The sequence below is a fragment of the Temnothorax longispinosus genome, chromosome 12, assembly GCF_030848805.1.
Source record: "Temnothorax longispinosus isolate EJ_2023e chromosome 12, Tlon_JGU_v1, whole genome shotgun sequence".
NCBI lineage: Eukaryota > Metazoa > Arthropoda > Insecta > Hymenoptera > Formicidae > Temnothorax > Temnothorax longispinosus.
In genome coordinates, this window is record NC_092369.1 from 12,643,355 (window position 1) to 12,670,202 (window position 26,848).

Here is a 26,848-nt window from a genome sequence, read left to right on the forward strand (position 1 = left end):
GAGAGAGAGAGCCTACGGCGAAGCGGGGAACCGGGACTCCGGGAGGCGGAAGAATGACGCGAGGTGCGCGCGAGGTCGCCGTCAGGAGTACGGCCGCCCCGTCTCCGTGAACCGCGTCGGGGAGGTGGTGATCCATTCGGGCGAGCGACGTGCAGCAGCGGAACCCGCGGACATTGGTGAGTCGAAACACGTAGTCGGGAAAAAGCCGCGCGTGGGGATGGCATAGGGAGGCGGAGGACGACGGTGTGCGGTGTGCGGCTGGCGGCAGGGCGACGGAGAGGCAGGTAGAGGTGTTGCGCGTATGCAGGGGGAACGGGGAACGTGGAGAAAGGAACGAGGAGGCCGTGAGAGAGAAAGAGAGAGAGAGTGAGAAAAAGAGAGAGGGGGAGAGAGGCCTACGACTTGTCGCCATGGTGATTCCGTGCAGCATCGCTGTATCGCCGCACGAACTTGTATATCTCAGGACCTTGTCCTTTGATTCGTTCTCTTTTAAAGGCAGTTACGCCCTAAACCTTTCCGTCCTAAAGATGCTACTTGTAAACGACTGAGATATCATTTTGTTTTTGTTCTTCGAATAAAACAGTCGTTTTCTACATATTAATGATTTTCGAATGTATTCAGATGTTTGAAAAAAGAATGATTGGACGATATAATTCTCTCAGCAGTTCGAATGATTTTAGAAACGATCGAGAAATCATCAATGTCGTTTTAATTATACGCAGATTTCAAGAGAATTTTAATCTCGGTTTAATTTATTTTCATCTTTTTCTAATTTTGAAAATTAGAACAAGATAAGAAGTACTTAAGTTGAACCGAGATTAAAGTTAATCTACATCGGTAAAAATGGGTATAAAAAGAATTGTTTTAAATTTTTATTCAATTGGTCATCCGCGGTAATATCTTTTAATTGTAGCCTCGATTTGAATTATCGCGAGTAACATGAGATTAATTGCGATACCAAATAGCATTGAGATTGGAAAGGGAAATTAAATTAAGGACGCGCGAATTGTGCAATTAGAAATTCCGTTATAAACTCTCTAATTAAAACTTCCGTTACAAACTGCAAATTGTATTAATCGCCGATTAAATTTATTTAAATTTCGATGAAAGTCATCCTTAAACTTCGTCAATTTTAACATTAAACAGCTTAAAAAAAAATGTCACGAATTATATTTATGCTTTCGAGGTATCATCGATTATGAATAATCGATTTTTGAAATCGATTATTTTGATCTACTTTCAAGTTCGCGGAATAAAACTTTTCTATCGATCGAATACCACATAAATTATATCTCGCAATAACTAAAGAAGAATTTTCCCCGTTTATCTTTATTTATAGAAGACGCAGAGTATTATCATAATGTTTATTTATTTCTTTTCGAACACCGCCTGTCCCCGTCCGCGATACATACGCCATTGGCGATTACTACAATTACACCGACAGCTCGTACACCCTGGCGGCGGTTTCGGGGACTAATCAGCACTCTCGTGTCGAGAAGGCACCGCGGTGAATCGCGTGTCTGGTGCTCGGTCGTCGCGTCGCGCGTCGCACCGCGTTTCCCCGTGCGCAAGTCGCGTTGTGCGAACGCTCATTAAACGTTTCGTGTGTTGTCCTTCGCCCCCGCGGTGCGTGCGGTTTCGCGTGTGCCGGAGCAGCGGGCTCGGGGGCGCGCGCAGGGGGGAGGCGATTACGGAGCCGAGCGCAGCGCGCGTGGGTGACAGCGTCGCGCGCGTGCCGCGTTGAAAGAGAGTACGCCGTATACTCGGAGACGGATTCCCGAATACTCCGCGGAAGAAAGGAGAGAGAGCCAACAGCGAACTCGCGCGAGCGCGCGCGCGCGAGAGAGAGCAATGGCGCGTGCGGGCCGACGCGCCGCGGGTGCGACGTGTACACGGCGCGGCAGATGATACCGCGGCACCCGGATCCGCGTGGTATGTTGTTTACGTTGCGCGCGGGGATCTCACGTACGCGTTTACGACGGTGCAGCGCGCTGCTGCCCACCGAAGGAGACCTCGAGCGCGAGCAGCCGCGTCGTGAGCCGCCATGAGACGCATCAGCGGTAAGCCATCGTCACGAGATCTCTCTATACGTGCCGAACGTTACCTCCTCGTCCCCCCGCGCACGGTTTCCTCGGCGTCCTTTCCCCCCCTTCTCCCTCCCTCCCCCTCTACTTTTCGTGAAAACGGGATTCTCCGCGTCCTCGCCGGGAACGATCGTTCTCGACTTTCGCCTTTCCGTATCGAGATCGATCATGTTACATTGGTCGGTACTTCGCATTTCGCATATGCTTCGTGTATGTATGTGTGTGTGTGTACTGTACGTGTGCTTACATACGGCGCGTTGTGTGTGTGTGTGTGTGTGTGTTTGTGTGTGTGTATGTATGTATGTGTACGTTGTACGTGTGTGTGTTGTGTGTGTGCATGCGTGTATATGTGTATGGTACGCTGATTGTTACGTTTCTATAATCTTATTTCGGAGCGAGATACTTCGTTATCCGATTGATTCTGTACAGTTAGTGTTGTAATTTCGTTACGTTTTCGTTGGTAGATAATTTACGAGTTTATTGTCTGTCGAAAGTAACGATATTTGTTGAAATGTCAAGTAGAATTCATATCGTTGTGCTGGGAACAAAGTAAAAGCTTTGCAGAGTTTTATACTTGGATTTTTAAACCAAACAGTTCAAAAGCGTTAGATGCAATTTTATTAGTTTTAGGAATTATAGTTTTAGTACATGAAAATAGATTAAAATTTTTTTTATTTAAAGATATTTATTTTTATTTAATTTTTTCTTTAAAAATCATCTTTAGGGGAAGATATTAATTTGGATACATGTATATAATTGTACCATACAAGAGTTCTGTATGGAAAAATATATTCCGGACCATCGTACATTATAATTGCACTTGATTAGAGATTTGAAATATTAAATATAATATATTTAAAAATGGCATTAAAAAAGATTGTTTTTTTCTTAAATTTTTCTAAAAATAATGTTATTAATCTTAATAATTCTTTTTAATTCTTTTGATTGAATTTAAATATGTCTTATTCTTTGTTCTTTTATGTGGCATAGTTATTTAATTTCAACATCTTTTTAAGATAAAAAACTATTTTTGATGAAATCATAATGCTAGATAATAGATATACATATATATTTTTTAAATGAAATTTTCACGACTACACGGTAATTATTTTACATTCTATATTTTTCATATTAATATCCTTTAAATCCGAAAATTTGCTTTATTATAATGTTCTTTTAATCTGGTTTTCTATACAAAACACATTCAAAAATTAACTAGATTACTTTAACGCTTTGAAACTTTTGGAGCACAAAGTTAAAATTATGTACTTTATTACTTTTCGCAATAACATCGTATATTAAAACAATACTATTTTGCAAAAGTTTTTTTATAATAGCATGCTTTTTTCTTTTTATCTAACAACATAATGATTGTATTATGATTTTTATCATGCTTTTTTTATAATAATTTTCAAGTTAATTTTTGAGATATCTTGGACATAATTTTCTGAACGACTAATGTAGAATTAATATAAAACTGTGAAATTATTTTAAGTCTTTTAAGAACTCTAATGAAAGTTAAGATTTCGAGATAATGAGAGCCATCGCAAAGTTAATCCCCTAGTTTTTCAAATGGCGCTTTTTCTCTGTTTTAAACGATGGAACTTTTTTTAAAAACTACTTAAGAACGCTAGAACTCCTCGGGGAGACATTCAGACACTCTGATATTTTTAAAATAATTCTGAGAAAGTACAGGGACTCTAAACTTGACAGAGATTATCATCATGAAACATCGATAAACGGGAATGTATTCAAACAGGAATGTGTATCCCTCGTTTTCCTTCCTCCCTCGTTTCCCTCCCTCCCTCTTTGCCCGTGCGTATGTGTATGTGATATTAAAATAAATTTGTAAATGTATAATGCTGTATTTAAATCCAAATTGCATAGCATTATCATTGCATTTACCTTGCAGATAACTTTCATATATTTGAGAGATATGTGCATGCAACTGCATTTTTAATTGTTAAAAAATGGGTTAATGAACCTCAGCTAGTTTTATTAGCCCATTTTATTCCTCTCGATTTTAAATTTTAGTACTATTTTGATGTCTAATGTTAAAATGTTAAGGTATTCTGTATTGATCCGGTTTTTTCATTACTAATTACTACTAAGGTAGAAAAGAGGAAATCCAGGTTCTAGTTTACGATTTACTTAGACTGTAGTAATGTCTGTCTAATTAGCCTTGATTAGATGGGGGGGCAGGGAGGCGGCTGCGAGCGGACATGAAATAATAGTGAAATTAAATTTTGTACCGCACTTCATAATTTCTAATATATATGTATTTCTGAGGCATTTAATATGCAAACACGGATAAATATAGATAATAAATGTGTTTATAAAAATCAGTACTAATCCAAGTGATTAGACGAAAAAGATCTTGGTAATTATCTGTCTTAATTAACACACATAAATTTTGAATAATTTTAACGATATTATAAAATGTTATCTTATCAAATGCAAATGATAACACAGATAAATGATTCGAAAAGGAAATCTGAAAACTGAAGAACGTCGTTATATACGAACTCTTTGATGCATAAACGAATTATTTTTGCATAAGTGATAAATTTGTGCGTAATTATGTTATATATATTTAAACGAATTTTTTTATTAGAAACGTTTGGTTAATAAAGATGAAATTTTGACGGGTAACTAATTCTTGCAAAATAGTGCAGCTTGTGTTTAATCCTTCTTAATTATTGGTTTTATTAATTATTAGTTCTATTAATTTTTATTTTACTGTAAAATATTATCGCATAGATTTGATATGATTAACATTTTGGAAAAAAAAGGATTTTCTAAATTATGGGAAATTATTTCCAATTCTGTATTCTGATTGTTCAATTAAATCGGTAGCACGTGAATGCGAAAAAAGAGTTTAAATTTTTATCGTACAAATTCAATATTTAAAGTTAAGAGCTAAGCTTGCTTTGCTTTATTCTTTTTATCTTTTATTTTTCTTCTTTCACCATGTACAAGTTGTGCAAAATCAGCGTTCTCGATGTACGAGTGCACTTGGATTGTGCCCAGCACCGAATTGTATAAAACCGCTGATGAACTCGGGTGGGTTTGCAACTCACGTTCGTCAGAATGTAGAGGAAATGCTTTCCAGTATCGACTCTCACAATCGTTACTCGATTTGCATAAAGATATGCGATAGCATTACCTTTTTTATATTTTGTTACGAATATTCCTACGTTATGAAAGTCTAGATAAAGGAAAGATAATGTTTTAGAAAGCTTTTAATAGCTTTAACAGCTTTAACAGCCGTTCTGACTGTTTGAGAAGCATTATCTTTAAATACTGCGAGAAAAATCATAAATATTACGATTTTTTTCTTAAGAGAATCTTCATTAAATTATAAAACACTGTTATATCCGACAATTTTTTAACGAGCATACTTTGAAATAATTTTTTTGCAATATAGCAGTTATATATAATTTTACGAAGAATGATATGGCTGATTATTCACTAATTTTGATGGGTTTTGCTAATAAATCTACGTTGAAAATAAATCGATGATTAATTAATTCGTTTTATTCAATATATAATATTTAAGACTTTGATTTTCGAAATTTGAAACGTTTCATAGAGTACTTTACTAGCTTTAAAAGGAACAATTCAAACATCAGCTAACAATGATATGAAATTGACGTTGGACTATGCACAATTTGTAATCAGTAATTCACGCTTCGCTGATAAATTCGTGGAAATTCATCATTCGAGCGAGTCATAATTCGCATAATATATAGATTCATATGATTCGTACCCTGTCGTTTTGTTTAAAAACTGCTCCGAACCAGCGCATGAATAATGAATGCGAACTCGACGAATTTATAAGCTGACGCTAATTTTAGATGTATGATTCAAAATCGTATAGTTGATGGTTTTGTTGCAAGTTTCGTTTCTATCAAAACCTTCAACGCTTATAACATACACTATATGAAATGTCAAAATTGATCTTGACACGTTGCAGAAAACATTCTGAGTAATAATAAAAAGATTTTAATCAGTGTTTAAAAAAGATTTTAACCCTTATATTCATTAAAATTAACAAAAGAAGTTTTATAAATAGAACACAGCTTTTCGATACCGTGTGCATTTAAGAGGTAAATACGTGATGCTATATATAAATACTCATTGCACACGGAACTTGCTCTTCTATTTTTATCTCTTCGGTCAAATACACTGATTAAAGTATATCGATTAAAATCTTCGTCTCGCACACACGTCGATCATTTCTTACATCATAATCCTCCATGTGTTTACGCAAGTATATGTTAACGAAGAGTATAATACATGTGGGCGAAGGAGCTCCGAGAAACTTGAGAGAAGTTTGAGAGAACTTGTATAGATTTAGTCTCTTCGAGATTTATTTCGGATGAACTAACCAACTGTTAGAGGCTACAAGATTATCTGGAAACAAAACTATCAGGTTTCTTTACGCGCAATAACGCGCGCATTGATATTCGATTCTAATGAGAAGTCAAAGAAAATCAATGTGCGATAATGTACGATTATCACTTTGTTCTTATCAAGATGATGATATTCTCGCTGACATACTTTTTCAGTAACCGCGGCGAGAATTTTATTGATGCCCCTATTCGCAATTATCCGTTGCATCACTGGAGTATTGATCTCTTCGGGTGTTTCAGTTGCGCGGAAACAAATAATACTCGAGCTCTAATACTATCATGAGATATCTCGATGTTATCAAATCCCAACTGCTGTTGAAACATCGATATCATTGTTATTTTCGTCACGATCGTTTAATCGCGTCGGAAACCAAAGTCAATCGTGATGGATTTATTCACAACTTGACATGTTGCGGACATGTCTTTCTAAAAATTTCTCGAGCGTTATACTTTGGTTCCTCGGTAGCACTTCCACGTTGTCGAAACGATGTGAGGAACAATATAATAAAAAAAAAGAATGTTAATTGGCGATACAAAACGATTAAGCCATCATAATTGCAGAGCAAGGCAACTCGTTTCCGTTCGTCCTTGACGAGGATCCAGTGGATCCACTTCAGCGATCGTCCACCTCGATACATTATGCAAATTGCTCGGTCTGGTCGTGGGCAGTTGCGGGTCTTTCCTATCTCTTCTTTTTCGTTCATGCGCTTTTAAACGTCCACAGCATCCTTAAAGCTGCATTCACATTAACAATTCTGTCGTCGTAACTTTTGGCATGCTATACTGCGATTCTCTGTAAATTCGATAAAGCTTTGCATATTTATCAATTTAATTAAATTCAACGAAATCGATCTTGATGTAAAGAGTTTTTATTTCTATAAATATTTTGACCCAGACAGACGGGTAATTTCCAGCAAAAAATTCAGATAATATGCTTTAATTAATTGTAAGATTAATTTTATCGCTATTTAATTTCTGTAACAATGTTAGGTAGCGATATATATTAATAAATATATCGTTAAATTAATTAGGAGATAATGTAATGTAATTGTTACATAATGTAATTTTGTGTGTGCCTTTTATACTTTCATTATAATTTAAATTGTGATAATTTTAATTTAATAAAAACTGGAGTATGTAATTTAATCGAAAAAGAACGCTTAAAACTTGATCTTTTGAATTATACTCTTGAATAAATATTATTAGAGTATATATAATATTTATTCAAGAGTATATAATTCAATATATGTGTATATTTTTTCTCTTGAATAAATTATATAAAAAATGTTAATGTTACAATTACACTTATATATAAATTGTAAGAGTGTAATTTAATATTAATATGCTTTTTAATTGTTTACGATACATAAAAATGTTCAAATAATCTGCGAATAAAATGAGCATTACAAGAGATGATCGCATACACTTATTATCGACGGGAAAATTGCACGTAGGTGAAAATTAAAAGGCCTTTTCCTATCTTGAAATTTTTTTATCTGATTTTTTTAACTGATTCAAATAGTTCCTCCTTACCCGAATCCGCGCACAAACGTATTGTATATTATATATATAGTTTTCTACATTAAAATATTTTTATTATAATTAAAGAAATGTAGATTAGGTCATTGAAAACTAAGACTCGTATTAAAATTGCAGTACAATCAAATTAACTTGCACAATTTTTTTAGTTTCAATCTATATAAATATATTTGATTTAAAAAATATATATATATATAATATATTAATTATTAACAAAATATATTATATAAACGTATTAATAAATATATATTTTATTTTTTATCTGTTTTCTCGTTTTCGAAATATTTTCACTAAAATGCAGAGTGCGTTTTAGAAAAAAGCAAATTGTTTCAGTGACCGTTAATAGGGAGGAGGAGGGGTAATACGCGTTGCTTCCAGCGGATCGCGAACCACGTGTCGTCCTTGCGCAAAACTTTGTCAAGCGGTCAACTCGATCTCCTTGTTTTTTTTTCTTCGTCACGCCAGGTAACTTGGTCCTTCCTTCTGTCCTCATTCAATATGTTCCTGCAATATTTCCATTTCTCGCGTCGATTCATGGACCGTGCTTATCGCACTACCCACTCGTATCCTAGCAGAGCCCACGCAGCCCACGCCAGGGCTCCGGAACCCGTTCACCCACCTTCGATCTCCATTCGCGTTTGTCGCCATCAATGTGCCGTTTCGCCGATCCGTACGTGCGCCTGCGCTGATCTAAACCGCACTTTCCAACAGTTGTATTTGGAACTGTCGCGGTGCTTTTCCTTTATAAGACGAGCGCAGCCGTTCGATCGACCGAATTCGATAAACACGTTATTGTGTATTTTTCTCAAACTTTTATGGAGTAAACTGATTTTCGAGTGCTTCAAATGGAATTACTGTTCTATCTAAAAAGTGATTAAACCCAATTGGTGCTTCTACCATACATGGTGTTTGAATAATTGGTTTTATATGTATAAGAATTAAATTAAAATATTGCTTAAATAAGTATTTTTGTTTAATATTCTGTTCGGTGGTTTAATTAAAAAGTCCATAATATAAATCGAGTTGAGATCCGATCTGCAGTGGTTTTAATAGTAATGATATTGAACAAGTTGGTCTAATTAAGCCAAATAATTACTTTAAAACATAATAAAAAAGTATCTCATATCATGGTGAATTTAAAACAAAACAATAATAATTTTTTTTGAGTGATTATAAACGTTACATATTTTGAAAAAAAGTCCATACAAAGCGATTTATCGTAATTACGGAGACTGTAAAGAGAATTAGAAACATTAAGAATTTTATATAGAATTTAAAGCATAAGCTCTTTTATAAATAATGCAACTGCGGAAATCTATAAAAAGGGACCAATGTGACGTGACGATTCAATTCGTGTGACAATCGCGCGTCAGAATTTTTAAAGAAAAATCATCTACGTTTGAAACGGGATTTGGAACAAACAATAGACGCAAATGGCGATCACTGCCGTAACGAACTGTCTGGGGCCTCCGCCCTTGCCGCCTGGAAAACGATTTCTGCAAAAATCGTCGAGAAAGTTGTCGTCCACCTACAAGAGCTTTCGCGACCCCGCCGTAGAGATCTGTCTGTCTCATGGGATTCCGGATAATTTAATAACGAATTTATACTCGCGCGAAATGCCCACGGGCAGGTTTGGCGCCAATCAAAGCCTGTTTAGAAGCTGCTCCGAAGGCAATCTGTGTAGTACACGTGAGACAACAGCGATGCTGAGTAGTACGCCCCTGAACAAATGCATTAAAGCCATTTATGGCAGTTGGAAAAATCTCTTACATCGTAAGTGCGCGAATATTGTATGTTATACGAGATGTAACTAAACCGCAATCAAATTTCTTATTTAATCTCACCGTCTTAAAATTAAATAGGAAATTTGATTTTCAGCAGAAAGTAAATTCTTATACATATTACCATACCAATTTAATACTAAAATATTTTCAAACGAGACAATGAGAATTAGAGATGAGTAAACAAGGCTCAAAATGCACGATCACGGTAGAGACTTTGTAAAGATTATAATTTCAAAATGTCATTATGTGTATTTTTATATACTATAATAGTAATCTTTCTCTAGACATTTTTAATAGACATTTAAGATGAGTGTTGCACGTACGACGCCGTCGTGCTATAAATAAATATTAGAGCTATAAAATAACGAAATATGTGATTATTCAGCAATCTTGCTTACCTTGATCTTTATCTAAATGATTCCTGCATCGAACTTTTAGTCAGGTGGCAGATCAAGGTTTCTCGAGAATGTGTTAATTTCTTTTAATTAAACTGTTATGTAGTTTCTATCTTCTATATTTAAATAGTTGAGTTTTTATGTGTTTTCTGTGTGGTTTTCCTTTAATAAACATTGTATATTTCAATTTAAATCAAAAGTGGTTTTTTGGCAAATTATATATATTTGCAAATTATACATATTTGCCTTGCAATATACATTTTTCAAATTTTTATTAATTTAAAAAAATAAAAGTTTATAAAATTAGAATTATATATAATATTCTTTTTATTTTCTTAAATATTCTCTGTCTCTCACATTTACACTTACAGGTACTCTTTAAATTTATGAAATAAATTAACTAATACTCGAATTTCTTTTTAAATACAATTGCTTTTTAAAAGCTATATCTCACGTATAATGTATCAAATATGAGAATTTTTTATTATCGTCATAATTATAAAGTAAACATATATATGAGTAAAAATATAATAAAATAATGCTATTTTTTCATAAAAGTTCATTATAATTATGACTTTTTTAAGTAACCCCAGACTTTTTTTTATCACATCTGCCACTTTTTCGGCGATCATATAAACAGGAATGTTTAGGTGCGCCGATATAATTTTAGGCACAATGGATGCGTCTGTTACTCGTAATCCTTCAATATCAATAACCTGCAAAATATTACATATGAATTTATAAAACACATGCTGCTTATTATGATATTCTGCATGAATATTCTACTATTATGTTTCTACAAACAAATACCTTTAATCTGCGATCGACGACAGCAGTCGGATCTCCACTAGGTCCCATTTTACAAGTGCCGCAGTAGTTATAAAGTGTCGTTGATAGATAATGCTATTTTTTCATAAAAGTTCATTATATAATTATGACTTTTCCAAGCAACGCCAGTCTTCTTTGATCATATCTGCCGCTTTTTTGGCGATCATATATACAGGAATGTTTAGGTGCGCCGATATAATTTCGGGCACAATGGATGCGTCTGTTACTCGTAATGCTTCAATACCAATAACCTGCAAAATATTACATATGGATTTATAAAACACATGCTGCTTATTATGATATTCTGCATGAATATTCTATTATGTTTTTACAAACAAATACCTTTAATCTGGGATCGACGACAGCAGTCGGATCTCCACTAGGTCCCATTTTACAAGTGCCGCAGTAGTGATAAAGTGTCGTTGATAGATAATGCTATTTTTTCATAAAAGTTTATTATATAATTATGACTTTTCCAAGTAACCCCAGTCTTCTTTGATCATATCTGCCGCTTTTTCGGCGATCATATATACAGGAATGTTTAGGTGCCCCGATATAATTTCGGGCATAATGGATGCGTCTGCTACTCGTAATCCTTCAACACCAATAACCTGCAAAATATTAGATATGAATTTATAAAACACATGCTGCTTATTATGATATTCTGCATGAATATTCTATTATGTTTTTACAAACAAATACCTTTAATCTGGGATCGACGACAGCAGTCGGATCTCCACTAGGTCCCATTTTACAAGTGCCACAGTAGTGATAAAGTGTCGTTGATAGCATCCTTATTACGCATTCCCAATAAGCGTCGGAGTCATATTCGTAATTGTTGCATTCCGTATAAGTAATGTTTAACAATTTAGAATCGAACGCTTGCATCGTCTTTGTCTGACCAATACTTAACGCAGTTCTAATCCCAGCAATCATTGTCCTGACGTCGTCTGGATCATCGAAATAATTTGGCACGATCTCTGGTTTAACATTAACGTCACTAGCTAACAATGTTATTCTACCGCGACTTTTAGGTTTCAGCAGTATTGGTAAAACAGTCCAGCCATTGCTGAGACTGTACTTATCCCATTCCTGAGTTATAGGATCTTTAAGTTGGAGCATCCTTTGGGGAACAAGCTCTTTCATTGCATTACCGCCAAACAATAATTCGATGTCTGGTAAATTATTATTATTTCTTGGCTGTTTTGTGTTGACGAAACCGAGGGCCTCGCACCCGCCCGGAATCGTAAACGTTCCCATTCGATTGATTAAGAAGTCCGATATATGCGAATGAAACGGATTTATCAGATCGAATAACTTGAAACCTGCTGCTGCAATTGTTGTAAATGACAATCCAAAGAACGTTAGATGGTCCATGAGGTTCTCGCCGACTGGCGCATCTCGAATTATATTTATGCCTAGGTCGGTAAGATGTTTTGCTGGTCCGATGCCGGAAAGCATTAATAATTGCGGCGATCTAATGGCACCTGCACATAGAATTACTTCTTTCTTCGCAAACACACGTATTGTTTGCTTATTCTTGATGAATTCTACGCCGATTGCTCGATTTGTAATACGATCGGTTAGCACTTTTGTCACCGTACTCTCACGAGTCAAATAAAGATTGGTGCGACCGTGCACGGGATGCAAGTATGCCTTATTGCTACTCATGCGAGTGCCATTTATGATTGTGGCTTGCAGATATGAGAATCCTATTTTGTTCTTTCCGTTGTAATCCACTAGTGAATATCCCAGTTCCTTGCCAGCTTCTAGAAAGGCTTCTGCTAACGGGGTATGAAATGGCGGGTATGTGATATGTACTGGTCCATCGGTACCGTGGTAGTTAATATCCGATTTTAGCTCTGGAATATCCATTGTTTCCAGTTTTTTGAAATACTGGAGGACGTTCTGGTATGCCCAGCCTTCGTTCCCCATCTCGGCCCATCGATCGTAATTTTCGGCGCTGCCTCTAGATGCTATCATAAAATTTAGCACACTACCGCCACCGACTACTTTTCCACTCGCCCAATGGCAACTATTATTTTTCATGCCACGACAGTACTTGTGGGATGATTTGGTCTGATAGTTCCAATTTATTTTATTGTATATCTGGAAGATGGGAGCGATTATTGGGATATCCATAAAGAGGTTTTCACTGGAACCAGCTTCGATCAGCAGTACTTTAATTTGTGGCACTTCGCTTAGTCTTGCGGCTATGGTTGCTCCAGCCGTACCAGCGCCGATCACTATAAAATCGTATCTGTCTCCAAACTGGGGTGTCATATCCGGTAATTCTTGACTTACATATTGTTGATTCTGCTTCAAGAAATCAATAGGTGAGCTTAGTAATTTTTGCAACGTCCATCCGTTATTACTATTACTATTGCCATGAAGACTGCTGTATGAGTGTCCGTGTAATGAGTTGATTATGGTATAGATACTGAGAACGTGGAGGACCCTCCGAATATTGTTCATTATATTTAAATAATAATTGGCCTTTGAATATATGGAATGATGTCCAATGATAGAAAGTATGCCTAGATGCTCGTCATATATACCTGGCCTGTAATTTTAAGTGCGCGTTTTATACAGGGTGCAACAAAAAGGTCAGAACATTATCTCGGAAAAAATGATATTTTTGGAAGAAATATTTTAGACAAGAGTTGTAAGATTTAAAAGGATCTATTTACTGACTGTATTAGTTAGACCTTTTGTGGAGTCGTTAAGGTCAAGTCAGGGTTGCTTCAAATTTTTCAATTAACACCCTCTATTTTTTATTGCATATTCTTGTAGCCATGTAGTCGAAGTTTAGAGCGTTCTTTAAGCGAAAATTAACATGCGTTTTGTTCCAAAAGGTACAAGTGCGATGGCAATATATAAGATCCCTGAAAGTAAAAAGAAAATAGTTTATTGAGATTCGAGGTATGGAAGTGCCTCGTTCAGAATTGAATAAAAAAAAGCAATAAACATAATTTAGGGAAAAATTATATCAAGAGACACGGTAGTGGTCTCGCGCCAAGTACACGCGAAGCGAGACCGTACCGTGACTCTTTTCTTGAATAACTTCATTTATATATTCAGTTTGAGTTTGAGTGTGCAATTCAGTGGTGCGTACTTTGGTGGAGATTTAGTATGATGCGAAGAAACTTATTTTGCATAATTTGTATGCGTTTAATGTATGATTTGTGCACTGCTGCCCAGACCGGAGCCGTGTAAAGTAACACTGATCTGGCACAAGTCTTGTATAGTAATAGTTTATATTCCGTCTTAAGATTACTTGTTTTATTTATAAGATGATATAATTTTCTAAGAGCTCTCTGAGCTTTACTAACTCTATCATCAATTGCCGGTTTCCATTTTAAGCTTGCGTCGATGTTAACGCTGAGATATTTCACCTTAGTGGCCCAAGAAACTTTAAAACTTGACATTTTTATCGATGGAGGTCTTGGAAATTTTTTGCGAATAATTATTATAGCCTCGGTTTTCTCGTTATTGATAGCCATCTTCCAATTTCTACAGAATTAAACAATGGCATCAACATATCTTTGCAATCTGCTGACGAGTATAGCCGGGCTCCAGGAGGAGGTGTAAACGGCAGTATCGTCAGCGTAGATTGCGAGTTCAGTCTTAGAGTCCTTGGGAATATTATTTATAAAAATATTAAATAGAATGGGCCCCAAGATAGAGCCCTGAGGGACTCCAGAGATAGCCTCACAGATAGATGATATTTCACCCTCGAAATTTACTATAAATTTGCGATTCTTTAGATATGAGCGAATTATTTTGATTATATACTCTGGCATGTTAAGAGCATTTAACTTATATAGCAAGGCCTTGTGCCAGACAGAATCGAAAGCTTTTTGTATATCAAGTAGCGCCATAGCTGAGCTTCATTTTTTGTTAATCTCCAATGCAAAAAATTCTGTGACTCTAAGCAATTGTTGAATGGTAGAATGGCGTGCTTTAAAGCCAAATTGTTCGTTGATTATGATATTATTCTCTGATAAAAAGGCATCAATCCGCGTGAGTAAGACCCTCTCATAAACTTAGAGAGCTTAAAAAGCTTATAGGCCTATAATTAGTCGGAGAAGTTTGTGGCTTGTCCGGCTTAGGAAAAGCGAGTATTTTTGCCGTCTTCCAACACGAAGGAAAATAATATAATTGAAAAGAGTTTAAGATAATGTAATAGATCTGAATTACGATTTTATATGATGATTTTTTGAGCACAGCAGTGGTGACCTTATCAGAGAGAGCCGGGGGCTTTATTATTAGGAAAAGATTTGATGATATCGAAAATTAAGCGAGGAGTAATAAATTTTAAATCACATTGAGGTGTCTTTTCATCTAAGAGTTCAACGTACTCATTTACTACATTTTCATGTGGAGATATAAGACTGTCTGCTTCTTGATATATTTTTTGAAAGTTTTGCGCCAATAATTCAGCTTTTTCTTTTGGATTGTATGCAAAAGTGTTATTACCAAGATCAAATGGTGGCGCAGGAGTTTTGTTTCTCTGCAGTGACCTCCACAGCCCTCAGATGCTATTATCGCTAATTTTTGTTTTTTTCAAACGTTCAGACCATTTTTTATTTTTAGCTTCATTTAATTTATTTTGAATGATATTATTGAGTATATTACGATAGAGCTTATATTTATCTGATGAGCCAGAATGTTGGTATTTTCTTCGATAATAATTACGAAGTTTAATAAGCTTATCAATTTCTGAAGCTACAGCAGGATCTGACGTTACACGATTGAAGTTATAATTTTGCACCTCGGTGGACTTTCTTAAGGCCCCACAGAGAAACTGCTGTAATTCGTGAATACAGGAATCAATCATTTCCTGATTTTGCAGACTATGTCCTATCCTCTACCTACTCGTAGCAAGCTTAAAATCTTCCTAATTGACCTTATGTGACTGATTAGTTTTTCTGTTAATTTACGATTTTTCCAGATTTAAGAGAATGGGAAGGTGATTGGAAGAAAGCTCGTTTGCAGTTACGCACGTAAAATCGTAATTTAGATTCTTAGCTAGAAACAAATCTATGTTGGAAGTGTGTCTACGGGGCGCCTTATGCGAATAGGTGTTTAGCTATGTACAATATTTAAGTTATTTTTATTTGAATAGTTCAGCAGTTCGATACCTCTATTATCATTATAGAAATTATTCCAACTACGGTGCTTGGCATTAAAGTCACCGCCAATTAATATTTTATCATACAAATTATAACTTAAAAATTACATCAAATTTATTCAAATCGAGATCGAATTTAACGCTAGGAGAATTATACGCAACCCCCAGAGTTATATTCAAGCCGGACAGCAGCTTTATCAGCAAAATTTCGCATCCATCGACATCAGGGATAGGAAGAGTATGGTAGCGTAAAGATTTGTTAATGATAAAAAAAATTGCCACTCCGCCTGCCTTGACACGAGCAGCATCCGAACGAATAATATCAAATCCAGAAAAATTTAATTTAGTACTAGGATGCAGCCACGTTTTCGTAATTAGAGCGATATCGATGTTGTTGGAGCAAATAAAATGATTTAATTCTTATTCTTTATTATTTATGCTGGTGACATTCCACAAGCAAATCTTTAGAGGAGAGGGAGGAGGAATCATTTTTAGTTTATAAGATTTAGTTATTAGAAATATTAAATTTACCTCGTAAAGGAGAGTCGGTTGAGCTGGATAAGTCCTCGTCGGCCTATCGCTTAACCGGCGGCCTCGTTGTTTTCTTCTCACCAGGGAGATAGCCCTCGTCGGCACAGCTCACACAAGACTCGAATTCGCAGAGTCACAGACAAGCTTGGATAATGCAAAATACTGAGTCGGGCCCGATATGCTCCACCGCAGCTTCGTCTCTTCTTTATATACTAGTACCCATGTCCAGAAATTTTTAAGGAGTTTGGTTGCGGGTGGACGGCGGGGCAGGGGAAACATGTGGGCGTGTTTTCGTCCCATAACATAAACGAGCGAATGGAAGCGAATAAAAATGTGAAGGACATTTTTAATTAGCTGTTTCTTAAGGTTTTAAATCATCGTTTGTATGTCGTAAGTCTTTCCTGAACATGTAAAGAATTATTTGCATTTATTTTCATTAAATTCTTATCATTCTTGAGACAAAATTATATATACATATATGCACGGAAAAAGGTATTCACCGTATAAGATCATGCAATAGGCCAGTCAGTAAAGACACTAAAATTCGAAAATTTAACTTTAATTACAAAAGTTTTCAAATTTTGATGGAATATTGGGTGAGTTGAAATAACAATAAATCTCATTTTGCAACCATCCCCGAGGTCCGGAACATGCTAAACATTGCAAAAAACGTTAATTTATTATAACTTTGCGAAAAAAATTGCAAAAGTGCTGCAAATCGATAGAATAACTTTTACAATTGCCCCGAACAGTTGTGCCAATTTGCAACCTTCTATGTTGCACGCAATATATATTTTTTTAATCAATGATGGAACAATTGTTTATTTGGTCGTAATTTTGTCAAAAAAATTGCAAAAGTTTTGCAAATTGGTTGCAAACGTTGAGATTATTTTTCGTCACAAGCTGTTAAGTTTGCAACCTCGGACAAGGTCCGTAACAGTGAAAAATTAGCAACAATTATTATTTTGCACTTTTTACAAGCGTGAAAAAATTGCAAAAGTTTTGCAAATTTTACGGAGTGCTTCAAATGTCTTCCCTTATCCAAACATAAATTTGCAACCCTCTAATAGTTACGCAAATTATTACAACTTATTTGACTAAATACGTTATTTTATAAAAAATTTCAATGTTGCGCGCCTCGAAATAGGTTGCAAATCTAATACATTGCGGAAAATATTACAATAGACATTGCTTTAAGTTTGCAGGACTTTTGCAATTTTTTTCGCAAAGTTATAATAAATTAACGTTTTTTGCAATGTTTAGCATGTTCCGGACCTCGGGGATGGTTGCAAAATGAGATTTATAGTTATTTCAACTCACCCAATATTACATCAAAATTTGAAAACTTTTGTAATTAAAGTGAATTGATTGTCTTTAATGACTGGCCTACAAGGCGGACCATGAAACGCGCTGCGCCCTGCCACTACGCTGGGCCGTGTCCCCCACTCTCTTCCGTCGTGCGCCCATGTCAAAACACGCTGCCGCGCAGCAACGTTTATCCTCGTACTAAGCACGGTATTTTTCCGTGCATCGCACCGGCTTTCGCGTTGCGAACGTAGCACGTCGTATCTTGCAGCGGGAGCAGCGTGTTTTGACATGGGCGCACGACGAAAGAGAGTGGGGACACGGCCCAGGGCCCAGCGTAGTGGCAGGGCGCAGCGCGTTTCATGGCCCGCCTTGCATGATCTCATACGGTGAATACCTTTTTCCGTGTGATAACACATCTGATTGAATATGATTATATACATTACATTGTCTACATTAAAGGTGTCGTAAAATTTTTGCTATGTCGCCTGTATATATGAGAGAGATAAGAGTATAAATTTAATAATTAATTACTCGACAACCATGCAGACAATTGTCTTCAACTTTGGCATGGACGACAGATTCCCATAGACGAATATCCTCCATAAATTTGAACTAATTCTTATATCGCCATTGCGCTATAAATAAATATTAGAGCTATAAAATAACGCAATATGTGATTATTCAGCAATCTTGCTTACCTTGACCTATATCTAAATGATTCCTATATTGAACTTTTAGTCGAGTGGCAGATCAAGGTTTTTCGAGAATGTATTAATTTCTTTTAATTAAACTGTTATGTAGTTTCTATATTTAAATAGTTGAGTTTTTATGTATGTGTGGTTTTCTTTTAATATACTTTATATATTTCAATTTAAATCAAAAGTGATTTTTTGGCAAATTATATATATTTGCAAATTATACATATTGCCTTGCAATATATATATTAAAAATTTTTATAAATATTTATAAATAAAAGTTTATAAAATTATAATTAATATTGTTTTTATTTTCTTAAATATTCTCAGTCTCTCACATTTACACTTACAGATACTTTTTGAATTTATGAAATAAATTAACTAATAGGTACTCGAATTTCTTTTTAAATACAATTGCTTTTTAAAAGATACATCTCACGTATTATGTATCAAATATGAGAATTTATATTATCGTCGTAATTATAAAGTAAACATATATGAGTAAAAATATAATAAAATAATGCAATTTTTTCATAAAAGTTTATTATAATTAGGGTGAACTGACCAGTGAATGAACAAATAAGCGGCGTCTCCTATTCATTAGAGACGTGAAATAAAATTATTATCCGTATCACTTTCCTCATCGATGTAGTTGATTCAATATATCATACTGATTATAAACAAAAATATTAAAGGTGCTTTCAGAAAAAACATTTTTTAACAAAACCATTTAGAAAATAAATGGAAAAGTGACAAAAGGACCGATATACCGATATATCAGTAAATGAACGGCTGCTTACCAGTGAATGAACATGTATTCCATGTAGATACATACCTACTAATGTATATAGATGTCTTAATAATTAAATTTAAATGTTATATTTTAACAATCACAGAATGTTATTTTTGCACCGGAATGCTATAATGCATATAAACCTTTTTTTTAGGTGGGGGAGAATATATAAACCTATGTATTATAAAGCTAATCTAATTTAACCCAACATAAAGCTTTTTTGGCTTCTTGACTCTTGAGAATAGTTTTATCTCGAATCGGGGATTAAAGTAACTTTACTTCTTTTTAGTCTCAGAATTATTTAATTCTTTTTTCTTCGACGTAGGCTTACTAGTTACTCTTTTTTTTATTTTTTGGAATAATTTGATCAACATTTACAGCAGGATCTTCTGTGGTTATTGAATCATATGTAGCTAGGGACGTTTTTTTTAATTAAAAATGACGAAAATTAAAACTGTCAAGTTAATTTATCCATTACTATCTAGATACTACCTAATTACCAAACTAGAGCCGACATGTTTATTCACTGGGAAAAGGTTAGAAAATCACACCAGTGAATAAACATCATTATATTTAGCGTACTTTTACGAATTTACAGAAAAATGTTTGACAAAATAAAATATTGACTTTATATTTACTTATATGATGCAATATTAATCTCGAAAATCAATTATAACGCTTATCCAAACGTAAAATCGCAATCTTCGCAAAATTAATCTCTTAGTAGCTTGCACGCCATAAGCATGAAAATATTTCTCCTTAAGTCGACACTTTCTTTATAACCGTGACATTGCGATCTCAACGTAATCTGTGAATTTTCTCTTAATATTTATCACAAAATCATTTATCTTCGATCCATGATTTTTTTCACATTTAAAATTAAAAGTGATTTTGTTTGTTTATTTACTGGACCCTGTTTATTCACTGGTCGGCTTACCATATGATTTTTCCAAGTAACCCCAGTCTTCTTTGATCATATCTGCCGCTTTTTCGGCGATCATATACACAGGAATGTTTAGGTGCGCCGATATAATTTCAGGCACAATGGACGCGTCTGCTACTCGTAACCCTTCAATACCAATAACCTGCAAAATATTACATATGAATTTATTAAACACATGCTGCTTATTATGATATTCTGCATGAATATTCTATTATGTTTTTATCTAAACAAATACCTTTAATCTGGGATCGACGACAGCAGTCGGATCTCCACTAGGTCCCATTTTACAAGTGCCGCAGTAGTGATAAAGTGTCGTTGATAGCATCCTTATTGCGCATTCCCAATAAGCGTCGGAGTCATATTTGTAATTGTTGCATTCCGTATAAGTAATGTTTAACAATTGAGAATCGAACGCTTGCATTGTCTTTGTCCGACCAATACTTAACGCAGTTCTAATCCCAGCAATCATTGTCCTGACGTCGTCTGGATCATCGAAATAATTTGGCACGATCTCTGGTTTAACATTAACGTCACTAGCTAACAATGTTATTCTACCGCGACTTTTGGGTTTTAACAGTACTGGTAAAACGGTCCAGCCATTGCTGAGACTGTACTTATCCCATTCCTGAGTTATAGGATCTTTAAAATTGAATGCCCTTGCGGGAACAATCTCTTTCATTGAATTGCCACCAAACAATAATTCGATGTCTGGTAAATTATTATTTTTTTTTATGTGTTTTGTGTTGACGAAACCGATGGCCTCGCACCCGCCCGGCATCGTAAATGATCCCATTCGATTGATTAAAAAGTCCGATATATGCGAATTAATAGGATTTATCAGATCGGAGAACCGATAACCGACCGCTGCGTTTGTTGTAAATGTCAATCCAAAGAAGGTTGGATGGTCCATGAGGTTCTCGCCGACTGGCGCATCTTGAATTACTTTTATGCCTAGGTCGGTAAGATGTTTCGCTGGTCCGATGCCGGAGAGCATTAATAATTGCGGTGATCTAATGGCACCTGCACATAGAATTACTTCTTTTTTCGCGAACACACGTATTGTTTTTTTATTCTTGACGAACGCAACGCCGATTGCTCGATTTGTAATACGATCGATTAGCACTTTTGTCACCATGCTCTCACGAGTTAAATAAAGATTGGTACGACTGTATACGGGATGCAAGTACGCTCTATTGCTACTCATGCGAGTGCCATTCTTGATCGTGTTTTGTAGGTATGAGAATCCTATTCCGTTCTTCCCGTTGTAATCTACTAGTGGATATCCTAGCTCCTTGACAGCTTCTAGAAATGCCTCTGCTAATGGGGTATGAAATGACGAGGATGTGATATGTACTGGTCCATTGGTACCATGGTAGTCATTATCCGATTTTATCTCTGGAATATCCATTGTTTCCAGCTTTTTGAAATACTGGAGGACGTCCTGGTATGCCCAGCCTTCGTTCCCCATCTCGGCCCATCGATCGTAATTTTCGGCGCTGCCTCTAGTTGCTATCATAAAATTTAGCACACTACTGCCACCGACTACTTTTCCACTCGGCCAATGGCAACTATTATTTTTCATACCACGACAGTACTTGTGGGATGATTTGGTCCGATAGTTCCAATTTATTTTGTCGTTTATCTGGAGGACGATAGCGAATATTGGGATAGCCGTAAACAGGTTTTCACGGGAACCAGCTTCGATCAGTAGTACTTTAATTTGAGGCACTTCGCTTAGTCTTGCGGCTATGGTTGCTCCAGCCGTACCGGCGCCAATTATTATAAAATCAAAAGTATCTCCGAACTGCGGTGTCTTGTCCGGCATTTCTTGGTTTAAATAATGTTGATTTTGCCTTAAGAAGTTCTGCATTCCAATAGGTAATTTCAGTAAATTTGACAACTTTGATCCACTGATATCATTGTTGTAATTACTATTGTAGTATGTGTGCTCATGTGATAAGTTAATCACTGCACCAATACTGAGAACATAAAGGAAACTCGACACCTTGTTCAGCATGTTTGAATGTTAATTGACTTTTGAATGCCTCGAATATGATGTAATATTAAAAAATTTGCCTGGTTGCTTGTCGTATATACTTGCTTTGTTTGAAATTCGTACTTTTTGCAGCGGTCACTAAATGCACGATTACAGTAGAAACTTTGTAAAGGTTATGGTTTTGAAATGTCGGTATGCGTACTTTTATATACTCGTACCCCTCTCCAGAAATGTTTACGGAGATTGGTTGCGGGTGGACGGCCGGGCAGGGGAAAACTTGTGAGTGTTTTTTTGTCCCATAAAGTAAAGGAGTCAAATATCGCATATTTTTTTATAGCCTTATAAAATTTTAGATGTAGCAAAGATCTTGCTTACCTTGGCTACATCTAAAATTTTAGATGTAGCCAAGGTAAGCAAGATTCCTCGCAACAATCGCGTTATCTTTCTTTTATAGCCCTATAATATTTATTTACAGCACGGCGTCGTGCGTGCAACACTCAGCTTAAATGTTTATTAAAAAAATGATATAAGAATTAGTTCAAATTTATGGAGGATATTCGTCTATGGGAATCTGTCATCCATGCCAAAGTTGAAGACAATTGTCTGTTAGATTCTAAATGATTCATGTATCGGACTATCAATCGGGTGACAGACCAAGGTTTTTTGAGAATATGTTAAGGGAGTTGCCGATTGCGTACCGATCGTTTAAATTGTATCTCATCAATATTTTACATTATTACTTAATATAAGCAACATTTAGTAACAAAAATATGAAATAAATGAGAATTGAGAATATACTACACAGATAAAAATTTAACAGATTATGTCTTGTTATGTGCGTGCTAACAACATTTAAAAAATTCCGGTACAACTGATGTAAATTTTTGATCAATTTATACAGCTGATAATAATGTAATCATACAATTTTATTATAAATTTTTATATTTTTATAAAAGAACGTTTATTGTAGAATATTTTACATTCTTTGCATATGCATATTTGCAATTATTATAAAGATTAAATCTATATTTTTATAAAATTTACAAAGTTTCCTAAATCGCACTATCATAAGATTTCCTGCATTGTGCCGATACGATCTAAGAAATCGTGCTGTATACTCATGCGCATGCATCTCTATACGTTACGCGACATAATTTAAATTATGTTGACACGACAGAGACGTCCTAATTTTTTCATTACTGTGATTTATTAATTATTAAGTACTTAATACTTTTTTAAAATAAATTATTAGTAAAATAGGTATAAGTTAGTGATTTCTTTCATTAATCTTATATTTTTAATTATTTTTAGTCTTAAATTTGATATTTTCAAGGAGGTATGATTTAAAAGATTCACAGGTAGGATTTAGGCGACCGGTTGGTTAAATTGTACCTTTTGCAGCATGTTACCAAAAGACTTAACTAAACAAATTAATTTGTTATTGGTGAAAGGTTAAACATGTAATAATAGGTGCCTGAAACATCAAGCTACAATTTCCAACGTTCATTTGCGTATAAATCATTACCAAATGGGAAATGTAATAAAAAATAACAATAATAAGAATTCTTCGACTATAACTGGCAATTTAATTAAAATGTCAACACGACTCTAATTCGAGTCCTTTTCAAGTGTACATATTCTTACAAAGCAATTCAATAGTCACAACAATGTGCCTACATGTCAGATGTAATGAATGCTTTGTGCGTTGTAAAGAGATAGAACATGGTCAGTTATTAAAATAAGTAAAAATTGATTGTGTCAGGAAACACGTCTGCACACCACAGTTACGGACAACAATTGTGTTGTCCGTAACTGTGATGTGCAGACGTGTTTCTTGACACAATCAATTTTTACTTATTTTAATAACTGACCGTGTTCTATCTCTTTACACCTCACAAAGCATTCATTAAATCTGACGAGATACTTTTGTGAGCATGCATTCTTAATCCATGTTATGTTTCAGTTTTATAGATTTACGTAGATCAAGTTACGGCCCGATTTGATCGCGGTACCGCGGTGCCATCGAATAAAATCCTTACTGCGTGTAATGGTCTTTCGATAATATGATGACGAAATGTAGCTTTTACAAAGCACTGCAAACTGAGCTGCATTTTATGAAAAATCCATAATTCGAAGTTTGTTTCGAGATTCACTTCTAGAATTCGAACTTTATTTAATATGGTGTGATATACAATGCATGCATGTGGTGATGAAATGAAAAAAAGACCACACATCGCTATTTAATTTATTTAGAAAAATACAATATTTTGCTAAAGCCAATTAAAATTTTTTAAATTATTACAAAGAAATTCTGTATAAAAATCATGTGCAATTATTGTATTTTTTAACTAATATTTAGATTATATCTATATGTATTAAGGCTTATTTCGAGATAATTTTAGATAATTGTTACTCGTTCTGTATAAAAAGCTATGAATTATGAACCTACTAGTGACTTTGGTGATAATTAATAGATTTATTAATCTTTAAAATGTACAATTTGTAACATTACAATTAATGTTGTTTCCATGAACAAAGACCGATATAAGGATAAAGTTATTATTTTTGACAGAAAATATTTGTACGATAACTTTACACTGGAAATTATTAAATAAACTATGATTATGATATATTACTGTTAACTATACTATATATAGTATATGTCGCAGGGATATCTTTTAATTCGTTTTTTTTGCAAAATCTGTTTGCAAAATCTATTGTGGAACGCTAGGGAAAGTATCTTGTTTACCTTGGCCTATATCTAAATGATTTCTGTATCGGACTTTCAGTCGGGTGGCAGATCAAGGTTTCTCGAGAATGTGTTAATTTCTTTTAAAGGGCTACATCCATCTAGAGGCCCGAAAAATAGGTCGAAATTCAGATATTTTTTTTCCAGAAACTATTAGTGGGAATGAAACGAATTTTTTTGTACTCAAAGATACATGTTTTAAAAGCTTAAAAAAAAATTTTTATTTAAAAATTTCCGAAAACAAAAAAATTATGGCCGCCGGCAGATGATGATGTTTTCTTCACTAACACTGTAAACACACCAAAGATGGGCATACACTAACACGTTTTGGGAATGATGGGTACTACTCTCTGGTTATTAGTTTTTTAAATAAAGCCGATGTGACAACGTGCCCCGTGTGACAACGTGCCCCGGTATACCGTGCGTATGAATTTATAAAGCACACTACTTATTATGATATCCCGCATAAATATTCTAATACGTATTTTTCGTAAAATTGTATTCCGTTAATTGTATCCGTTCACTCGTTATCGAGATCTCAACATCTCGGGTACTCGCAACCCGTCGCGTCGCGTAAAAGAGTCACGGTCGGTCTCGCTCCGCGTGTACTTGGCGCGAGACACTACCGTGTCTCTTGATCTCCACTACAAATTTTTAAATATCAAGTTAACATAAGTAAATAATTTCCGATGTATGCGACAAAACTTAAATAATAACTAAAGAGACAAATGTGATAAGGGAACTTCAAAATCAACTTTATTGATTGAATCGGTGAATCGAAGTATTAATGTACTCTTAATCTTATCAAGCGTTAAACAAATTTTTTTTCTCGTTTAATTCGAGTCTTGCTCTAGTTGCCAGCTTCTACATAGAAAGCACATTGTGAGCTGCGTGCGATGTTCGTAGAAACGATGAAAACTGATGCACATTTAATCCTAATGTATATCATTGAGGATGAAAGCTGAATGGTATTCTTCTAAATCGGAAATTATTTTTTTCAAATTTACTTTACCAGTGTTTTTTTAAATAACACATTGATAATTCAGAAAATCTCAGGAATATTTTTTACAGTTTTTATAATTTTTAATTATGTTCATCAGAACCGAATGTGTATAAAACTTGCTGAATTTTGATACTTACATTACGGCATCAGTATAAAGAGTGAGATTGCACATATCTTTTTTCTCTTGCAGAATTTTGGAAAAAAAATCGGAACACCGTTATGTTTGATCATACCTTAACTAGAGAGTAAACGGATGTACGTTTTGATATTTGGTTGATTTAAAATTGACTTTCTGTTACATGTTACAGTTGGCGGTATGAGCCGGCCGTCCAAAGCCGTGACTCAAGCGAAGAAAGTAGCACCACCAGCTGTACCAGACGTGTTTCGACACTCCGGTTCCTCTTTTGGCTCGGCTGGATATGCTAGCAGCGAGGATAGCTGCTTCCTCTCCGGAAGCGGCCCCGGGGGCACGGCGGACGATGGTTCCTACGGGATGCCATCTGGAAAAAGTCCGGGACCTATTTTTACCCATTCGGGCTTCGCCTTTCCGCCGGTGATCGGCAAGTATGCCCACGCCGAAGATCAAGGTGCGAATTATACGACGTCATATTATTATTATTATTATTATTATTATATTAGATTAATTCTTTT

At 35.1% G+C, this 26,848-nt stretch overlaps 3 protein-coding genes across 3 annotated transcripts in view; 1 reads left to right on the forward strand and 2 right to left on the reverse strand.

Moving 5' to 3' along the window:
- Positions 1-1,474: 1,474 nt before the first annotated feature.
- Ckn (CRK like proto-oncogene, adaptor protein) overlaps positions 1,475-26,848 on the forward strand; it is a 32,363-nt gene continuing 6,989 nt past the window's right edge. The window contains exons 1-2 of the mRNA XM_071794715.1: positions 1,475-2,060; positions 26,506-26,784. Coding sequence (XP_071650816.1) covers positions 2,045-2,060; positions 26,506-26,784 — 295 coding nt within the window. The 5' untranslated portion in view covers positions 1,475-2,044. The remainder of the gene's footprint in view (positions 2,061-26,505; positions 26,785-26,848) is intronic.
- LOC139822742 (glucose dehydrogenase [FAD, quinone]-like) lies at positions 10,596-18,839 on the reverse strand. The gene is made up of 5 exons (XM_071794717.1): positions 16,711-18,839; positions 11,748-13,930; positions 11,388-11,656; positions 11,028-11,296; positions 10,596-10,933 (listed from the first exon to the last, which is right to left on the reverse strand). The coding sequence occupies exons 2-3, from the start codon at positions 13,518-13,520 to the stop codon at positions 11,510-11,512; spliced, it is 1,920 nt and encodes a 639-aa protein (XP_071650818.1). The 5' UTR covers positions 13,521-13,930; positions 16,711-18,839; the 3' UTR covers positions 10,596-10,933; positions 11,028-11,296; positions 11,388-11,509.
- Positions 19,111-23,109, reverse strand: LOC139822741 (glucose dehydrogenase [FAD, quinone]-like). Its single transcript, XM_071794716.1, has 2 exons — positions 20,685-23,109; positions 19,111-20,591 (listed from the first exon to the last, which is right to left on the reverse strand). The coding sequence occupies exons 1-2, from the start codon at positions 22,464-22,466 to the stop codon at positions 20,424-20,426; spliced, it is 1,950 nt and encodes a 649-aa protein (XP_071650817.1). The 5' UTR covers positions 22,467-23,109; the 3' UTR covers positions 19,111-20,423.

Coding starts and splice junctions, on each gene's coding strand:
- LOC139822741 (XM_071794716.1), bottom strand. CDS start 22,466: ATGCTGAACAAGGTGTCGAGTTTCCTTTATGTTCTCAGTATTGGTGCA. Junction 20,592..20,684: donor TCGTCGATCCCAGATTAAAG/GTATTTGTTTAG, acceptor AATATTTTGCAG/GTTATTGGTATTGAAGGGTT.
- LOC139822742 (XM_071794717.1), bottom strand. CDS start 13,520: ATGAACAATATTCGGAGGGTCCTCCACGTTCTCAGTATCTATACCATA. Junction 11,657..11,747: donor TCGTCGATCCCAGATTAAAG/GTATTTGTTTGT, acceptor AATATTTTGCAG/GTTATTGGTGTTGAAGGATT.